Source organism: Actinia tenebrosa, unplaced genomic scaffold (genome assembly GCF_029948245.1).
Source record: "Actinia tenebrosa isolate PJP-AT-01 unplaced genomic scaffold, QUT_ActTen_1.0 PGA_scaffold10__47_contigs__length_13832649, whole genome shotgun sequence".
Classification (NCBI taxonomy): Eukaryota; Metazoa; Cnidaria; class Anthozoa; order Actiniaria; family Actiniidae; genus Actinia; species Actinia tenebrosa.
In genome coordinates this window covers 9,601,793-9,610,593 of record NW_028292570.1, presented here as the reverse complement: position 1 = coordinate 9,610,593, position 8,801 = coordinate 9,601,793, and the positions used below count along the sequence as shown (strand labels likewise).

The window sequence follows — 8,801 nt, the reverse complement described above, 5'->3', positions numbered from 1 at the left end:
GTACATACATTCCTTACTATACAATGGACTTTAATGAAAGAAAAGAATTTGTACACAATCGAGGCTAGAACTGAGCGAAGGCGAACTCGAAATGGGAGAATTGCCTTAAATTAAATTTCATTTTTTGGGGAACTTAATGATTCTTTAGTCATGATTTAACGACCCGAAATCAAAACCCACACATTTAATTCTCACTCGTATATGTGAAAATCTATAGCAAGATCTATTATTTTGGTTCATACATGAACCGATTGCACGGTCTATTTCATGATGTACATATCGCACTCACATGTGCTAACACAATGAAACAGCTTGACGCGAAGAGTACAAAGTTGCCTTACTCGTCACCATGGGGATTTCTGTCTTTGTTTTTTTCTGAAATAAAACAACACAAGCTCTGAATTTCATTTTCTTTTAACTTCGCATAAGCTGTCACAGAAAGTTCATCCGTAGCTTTTAAATGTTTTGAACAGTGGTCCACAGCATACATTTCCAGATTCATCCGAATCCAAATACCAGAAAAAAAGCCGCTGATATTTCGCGCCAAATATCCCCTCAATATGGTGGAAGAAATAAAGATTGATGCAGAAAATTTTCCATCTTACACGACAGTTCATGGTATAAAGTTTGCTGTGCGAGGAAACCATCCAGTCCGTCGAGTTTTGTGGACTTTAACAATCTTGTTAACTGTAGCAGCTTTATTGAGACAGTTTTATGTTAGCATAGAAAAAGTCTCCAAGAAAGATTCTACAATCACTACGACAGTACGACAGGATAATGTGATCAAATTTCCTGCAGTATCTTTCTGCAACATGAACATGATGAAAAAGAGTAAAATCATTAGTACTGATTCACAAGTTTACTTGGATAAGATGGATTTTTTTCGAACGCCAGATGCAAATCAAAGTTTTACTACTTCGATTTTCGATATACAAGAAGCAGTCCGTCAAAATGGGCACGAGTTGAAGGATATGATTATAAATTGTTTTTGGGGATCTGAAAAATGTACTGAAAAAAACTTCACAGTGTTTTATTCCTTCCACGTAAGTATCATGATAAGTATTTTAGTCAGATGGGACCCTTTTGTCTACTTTGATCTCTCGTCTCCTCTCGTCTCCTCTCGTCTCCTCTCGTCTCCTCTCTTCTCCTCTCTCTCTCTTCCCCTCTCTTCTCCTCTCGTCTCCTATTAGCCAAGATAAACTAAAATGAGATGAATAGCTATTCATATTAACTACATATCGTTACAGAGAGGACTTTGCTACACATTCAACTCTGGAAAACCAGGTCACCCTTTGCAATACGCCCAAGGGCCTGGTCTAGAAAATGGCTTAATTCTTACACTGGATGCTGAAGTTGATGAGTATTACGGGATGTTCAGCTATAGAGGAGCTGGTTTTCAGGTTCTCGTCCATGATCAGGACGACTACCCAGGCATAGAAATGAACGGTTTTGAATTATCTGCTGGATTCAAGCTTTCTTACTCCATGAAGAAAGAAAAGGTATGGCTGTTGAAGTCCAAGACTACACATCTTGCATGAGTCGACAGTCGGTGAAAACACGGAACCACCTGCTTATCTTGGTATTTAAAATGCCTATGGTTTCGGGAAAAAGACTATCAAAATCAGCTATAAAAAAGTGCAGAAGTTCTATTTTATTAACAAATTTCTAAGTTTTGAGGTTTCTAATATTTATGCTTTCACCCATGGGGTTTTAAATGCGAAATTTTCCCCACGGCCATATGTTGCCTTGGGCAATTTAGAGCATTGCTCACGCGTAGTTCAGCCCTATTTTATGAGTCATAAAAATTGTGTAAATATTTATAGCAACTTTAAATAAGCATTCATTGATGAACTACCAGATGGATTGCTAAACTTTTTCTTTTTTACTGGTTTTATTAGTTTATTGGTTTACCGCTTCCAAAATGTCACGAGAAGAGCCAATCGTCTGACAACGTTTATTCTCAGAGTAGTTGCTTAACGAAATGTAAAATGGTGAAACTTAAGAAAGCATGTGAATGTAGAATATTTTCAGCGCCAGAAATTGGTGAGTATACAATCGTTCTGGCGGGATATTCTTCGTTTGCACGTTACGTCATCGCGGCCATGTTGGTGCCATTTAACAAAAGGTTTTTCATTAGCATCCACTGTTAACGGTACCACAATGGCCGCCATATTTTTGTCTATTAACTCTTTTGGGAATGCTTGCAACCCATTAATAGCAGACTTAATTCAGTCAACATCCATGTATCCATCTACCCACCTGTCCATCCATGCGTCCAACCATCTATCCGTCCATCAACTTAACCATCCATGCATCTAACCTTCCAGTTATCCAATTTATTTTCTATTGCAGAAGAACTTTCAGGATTGCCACCGTGCAACTTTGCGAACGATAAAGACCAAGCGTGTGTGCTTAAATTTTGTAAGTTCCTTTTGTGTACATTGATGTATACACCTATTTCAATAAGACGTTGTCATCTTCCAAATGTAATAGGCAATAGGCGAAAAGCAATAGGAGATAGGTCATTCCAAGATCCAAGAATAGCTGGAATGACTTCTTATTCTAGTCAAGAACATGGACCTTAGTGTTGAGGCTGATTCAATGTCGTTTGTAGTCGACGAGAACCATTTCCGTCTTGGAATGAACTATCGCCTATCGTCTTTGGCGATGACAATGTTTTTAGAAATACATAGGTATATTTATGAGTTAGAAACGTACTTTTCTGCCTACATTGACTTCGTAATTAGATTAATTTATTTTAGGTGCATATTTATGAGTGACAAGCGTACCTTCGCGGTACGACACGCTTTTATTAACACTGTAATGGCTTCCTATTTTGTTGGCATTGATTACCGAGCTAAAGTTGCCGCATGATATCGTTTTTTCACACAAAAACCGTTCTAATCACACTTTCGTTTGGTCTGAAGTCCAAGCATCTAGGAACCTTGAATGCAAGTGTCCTTTACCATGCACCAGAGAAATGTACAGAGGACATTCCATGGTGTCGACGTATCCTTCTCCCCACTTCTGGACCACCTATGAAGAGAATAAAAAAAAGGGCCAGTTAAACAAGATGATGGCCAAATTTGATGGGTAAGTATGTCAATGTTTGCAAATATACCCACTTAATAGAACTTATTAGTACTTTGGAGTACTGTTTTTGACCATCGTTTCAATCTTTAAATTGAAAGAGTAATGTGTCAAGGTTCAGTGCGAAAGGAGGAATCCAAACTGTAGATCTCGGAGAAAGACCGGCTTTCAAACACTGAAGCAACTATATTACTTACACATACATAATGGCAAGGCTAAGGATTTAACCCACGGCCACATGACTAATAATTAATGGGCAACCCTTGCCTACTTGTGGCGGAAAGCACGTAATCACGTGACCCTAGAGTGCCAGGCTGGCTGTCATGTGATTCGTGCGTTTGTACTCAATCTCAGTTTCCACTTTGTATCTTTTAAAGCCTGAATAAAGATTCGCTGACTCAACTTGAGATCTTCTACTCAAGTCCTGAAGAAAAAATAATGGAAGAGATTCTTGTTTATGATTATGACGACCTGATCTGTGAGTTATAGGTTTTTTTTTTAAATTTTTGTGTCTGTCTGTCTGTCTGTCTGTCTGTCCCCTTCATCGATAATGATCAGTTATCGGTTACAAGTTTGGACTGTGTTATTTGGTGTATTGAATAGAAGGCAATAAGAAGGGAAATCAAACACCGTGTCAACGTCCGAAATGTCAGCACAGTTGCATTCAAATTGTATTCACTTTTATTCCTTTTGATTCATTTGACTGTCAGTCGGTCGTCTCAACCTGTCTCTGTCTGACGTCTCTGTCTGTCATTCTGTCTGTCATTCTGTTGGTTGGTTGCTGTTGTTTTAGTTCATTGTTGATAATCATTTTATTTCAGCTGATTTCGGTGGTTTTCTCGGATTGTTTCTTGGATGCAGCTGTCTGACATTATGTGAATTTATTGATTTTTTTATCACCTGGTGCCGAAGAAGACTCCACAAAGATCGCATCACCGTGATTGGTTGAATATGCCATTCAGTATTTGCTTTCTCACCGGGCCCGCGTTCCTCCTTATCAGCGCCAAACTGGAACCATTTCGAGGTTGAGAACGAAATAGACGCCATCTTAGAAATCTGTCTTCTAAAACAGCCCCACAATGCACTGGTATACGAACTAGATCCAGTTTTGTCCTTAACCTCCGAATGACATTATATTCTGTGGTTTTCATACATTTGTAGGTGTATTAATATATATCTACCAAAACCTCCTAACTTCTTGGACCCCCCCCCCCCCCGTCTGCGCCGCCCTGTAATAAGGCGATGTTACATATCTAAAAGTTTGAAAGAAGTAGATTTTATGCAACTGAAACTTGTGTGATGGAGACAGTTCGAATTCACTGGAGATGCGCGCCACGATAATCAAAACAAAAAAATTATTGATGTTCTATATATTCTTTTATTTTTTATTTTATTTTTTTTCAAACAGTTTGATTAATTCAGATTATTAGGTATATATATTATTCCAAAGATATCAATAATGCACATTAATATAAAATATTTATTAATTTCGATTTTGAATATTTTCAACTTGGCCGGCTCAGTCTATTCGTTAAGCCTGGTTTTCAGTCGTGTTGTTTTTTCCTTACTTTTACGTGTTTTTCAAAACCTGCCTTTGTGTTCTTCCTTGTTTTTCCATTTGTACTTTATGTTTCCTAAGGCCCCGTCCACACGTATCCGGAAATTTTTGCATCCGCAAATTTTTTTTTCGGATGCGAAAATGTTCGCGTCCACACGCAGCGTATTGGAATCGTTTTCGAATCGTTTTCACTGTCCACACGTATCCGTATTCGGAGCGTATTCGAAAATTTCCACTCTGGAGACCGTTTTCGAAAATTTCCGGATACGGATACAAAAATTTCCGGACACGTGTGGACGCAACCCGTATCCGCAAAAAAATATTTGCGGATACAAAAATTTCCGGATACGTGAGGACGGGGTCTAAAAAGCATTCATCTGCCTTTATCTGCTTTATGGCAATGTCTTTTAACAGAAACATGGCTTTAAGTAAAAAAGTATAAAAATCAACAGTCTTGAACTGAATTCAATTTATTTACGTACTCTCCTCATGTCGAGTAGAATTGAGAGTTTCAAATGATTTTTCAATTCCAAACTTTTGAAGAATTTTCCTTACGGAACTCAGTGTCTTAGGTTCTTCTATCGTAAGAAATTGAAAAGACTTATGTCTTGGTAGAACCTTTCTTGCATTCTTCATTTGGCCGTTTCGTTTTACAGCAAGATACAAGCGTTTGCTGCTCTTCTTGTCTTTATAAATGTAAGAATGATAAGAGTTGTATAAATTATTCCTTCGATGTTCTTTCAGTAAGGTTTCGTTTGTTGCTAAATCCTAAGACGTAAGAGGAAGAAACGAAAGTTTATTAAGTAATTGGGAATGATTAAAAAATGAAAAGATCATGCGTGAAAACTTTACCCACGATGCTTTGTATAACTCAGTAATAATTTTCTTATTTTTCAAGAAATATAGAGAAACAATCCTGCAAATTATGACCGCTAGCTTTGTTTCTTTTTACAGGTTTATATCAGGCAACCTGGGCTTGTATCATTTAGTTCAAGGCAAATAATTTCAGTGAATGCTTTTAAATCCCATGAACTATATGACCATGAATAGCTGAATAGGTGTTTAAACCTGCATAAATGATTCTCTCAGATCATGCATCAAAAACAACGCTATGCATCAAATGAGAAATGTACTTTCGGGATTGTTTAAATTATACCGTCACTATTCACGACACATTTTGGGTTACTATGGTATAGGACATACCGTTGAAAATACTTTTCCAGTCTTGGCTATCCCTATATATTTCTGTGTCGCTATGTTCTTCATTCGGATTACACTCCTTCCAAAAGATTGAAGTTCAAAGTGTCCTGGTGGGATGAAAAAAAAGTAAAATTTTTACTTTGACAATCAGAAATATTTCTCGAGGGACGAACTTTCAGAAGCGAAGGTGCGGGATCATTATTCATGGGGAAAATTTAAGCCAAGAAAAGAAGGAAGGAAGGAAGGAAGGAAGGAAGGAAGGAAGGAATGAACCGCCACCCGGTAAGCTCAGTTGGTAAGAGTGTCGGTCTGTTGTGCGGGAGGTCGTGGTTCAAGCCTCGGCCGAACCAACACTCAGGGTCTTAAAATAACTGAGGAGAAGGTGCTGCCTTTGTAATTACATCTGCAAATGATTAGACCTTTACGTGGCTCGGATGATCACGTTAATGGCGGTCCCGTCCCTAATTAACTAGAGACGTTAAAAGAGGACCACGAGTTTATCAGTTGAATTACTATCAAGTGTTATCCTCTATAAACAAAGTTAATTTATTTATTTTATTTTTAATGAAGGAAGGAAGGAGGAAGGAAGGAATGAATGAAAGAAAGAAGGAATGAAGGAAGGAACGAAGGAAGGAAGGAAGGAAGGAAAGGAGGAAAGAAGGAAAGAAGGAAAGAAGGAAAGACAGAGACAGACAGATGCTAATTCATAATAAATTTACCATATTTGTTTGCTATTGTGCTATTGGCTGTACCCTTCACGTGACCACCAGGAAGAACAACCAATCGAAACCCCGTACGACAGTAAATCTGAAACTTCTTTCTAAACGAAGGTTGAAGTTTCATGTTTGTTGGAACCAAGCCTTGCATGCTGGTAGCGTTGAGACTGGGCTTGGGTTTATTATTCCCGCCAAAAGTGGTCAAGATCAATATGCTTGCAAGCAGCTAAAAATAGAAAGATAGAACAATGTTAAAGACAGGTTAAGAACAAGAGCCATTACTCAAACCAAACAAAAAGAATTGTCAAGATTTTTCTTGAATAATAGTATTCTCGATAATTTCGCCCAATTCACTTGTTCTAAATGTAAACCAGAATATCTTAAGATGAGAGTATGTGGACCGCGTGGCACTAATGAAATAGTAGAAGATAATATAGGTAAGTTGTAGTGCTTGGGAACGAGGTTATTCCGGGCGAAAGCCCTTAAATTCCAAAGATGATATCTTTGCATCATAATTACCGCGACCTAACATCTATTTCACCCCGGCCTGCTCTCAGTCTGACCTCTAGCTCAGCTGGTAGAGCATCGGTAGTACAATTCCGAAGGTCGTGGGTTCGAATCCCAGCGAGGTCGGAAATTAATTTTTCCGAATTTAATTCCAAGGGCTTTCGCCCGGAATAACCTCGTTCCCAAGCACTACAACTTACCTATATTATCTTCCAGAATATCTTAGTTTAACTCAAATTGGAAGAACTTCCCTGGAGGCCCCAAAGTCTAAAATTACTATATTAAGGTAATTGTAGCAACTTTATTTATAATATTTTACTTAAGTTTAATCTATAAATTATTTTTAGCGATATTGGTCCGGTTGAACTTTAATGCTTACTAAAGCGAGGAGTGATTTACGATATTTCAAGTGCAATTAGTTGTTATTTCCGGAATTGAATTATTTTGTAATTGCTTGTTGAAAATGTTACCAAAAATGACAAATAACTATTGCAAAGATGAAAAAATAATTCATTAATTAATAAGCTAGAAACCAGCTAAAAATATAGTGGTAAGCTCAGCTTACCAAAAGGTTTTCAGTCTTTAGTTTTCAGTTATTATTCTGTCAATTCGGTGGTTTTCTTAAAAAAATAATTGATTGATGGTTCTATTCAAAGCACAATGAATATTTATTACCTTATTAGTAATTGGTAGGTAAGAACTTAGCTCCTCTTTTGAATAAGAGAAGCTCATGAGTGAAAAAACAACCCTCTTCATTTCATTACTATAATGCTATATAGTATTACTTGTGAGACGAAAAGACGAGCGAGCGAGCGAACGACATCACTGAAGTGTTCTAATATCAAAACGTGTTTCATTGTCGTGCGTTTAGTCCAAATGAAACGAATATAATTGCAAATGGCTTTAAAAAGTTAATTACAAAAAGCCATTTATGAAAACAAGAATAATTTTGAAGTAGGGCGTTCGGCCTTCAAAACTTGCAAAGACGTAACAGTTATCGCTAGAAATTCTGCTAGGAAAACTCTTATTCACGTTACTTGAGTGAAGTAAAACGACTACCAACATAACGTCTTGAAATAACATGCACTATGCACTGCTATATATACAAAAACGAAAACTTCAGTGCTAAAAAAAATTACCTGAAGATGGCTTTAATTGAAAGATTCTAAGTCAAAAGGCAAAGACATTAAATTATTTTTAGTGAAAAAAAAAAAAATTTGTAAAAGAAGCCTAGACTTGAGTATAATAAATGGTTGTCACGTGGTATTCTATTTAAGGAACGTCATGAGGTGCTGTAAGGTCAAAACAAAGTTCACGGCTTCTTTGTTATATTTTGACTTGTGTAAATTTAGATGATTTTACACTTCCGTAATCGAAGAAGGAGAATTTGCGGAGTTAGATAAAACTAATATCTATAAAACGACCATACATTTACGAAAAATAATAAAGGCTGTTTATAATCAAGAATTCTTCAAAAACTGAAAAGTGTACACAAGAAAGCCAGTAAAATTTAATGATACTCACAGGTGCCGAGGCCATGGTTCTAATAAATGTTTTCGTATTTCTTCTAAGGAAAAGAGAACGATAAAGCTTTTCTCCCAAACAATTAATGTCAAGTTCAGCTGGATTGCTTTCGTTTTATTCTTTTCCTATTTGAGCCCATTTTATTTCATCAAGACACGTTTGCGTATCATTTAAACTATTTGCGTGGGATAAAGAGCTCGTCTTTC

General features: G+C 37.0%; 2 protein-coding genes across 2 annotated transcripts; one reads left to right on the top strand and one right to left on the bottom strand.

Moving 5' to 3' along the window:
- Positions 1-78: 78 nt before the first annotated feature.
- LOC116306680 (acid-sensing ion channel 1-like) lies at positions 79-4,275 on the top strand. The gene is made up of 7 exons (XM_089026355.1): positions 79-1,005; positions 1,219-1,499; positions 1,899-2,043; positions 2,353-2,421; positions 2,928-3,093; positions 3,468-3,568; positions 3,912-4,275. Exons 1-7 carry the CDS (start codon positions 561-563, stop codon positions 4,037-4,039), a joined length of 1,335 nt encoding a protein of 444 aa, XP_088882481.1. The 5' UTR covers positions 79-560; the 3' UTR covers positions 4,040-4,275.
- Positions 4,276-4,521: 246 nt separating this feature from the next.
- LOC116306682 (fibroblast growth factor 9-like) lies at positions 4,522-6,782 on the bottom strand. Its single transcript, XM_031716767.2, has 3 exons — positions 6,568-6,782; positions 5,852-5,955; positions 4,522-5,416 (listed from the first exon to the last, which is right to left on the bottom strand). Exons 1-3 carry the CDS (start codon positions 6,713-6,715, stop codon positions 5,123-5,125), a joined length of 546 nt encoding a protein of 181 aa, XP_031572627.2. The 5' UTR covers positions 6,716-6,782; the 3' UTR covers positions 4,522-5,122.
- Between the last annotated feature and the right edge of the window lie 2,019 nt (positions 6,783-8,801).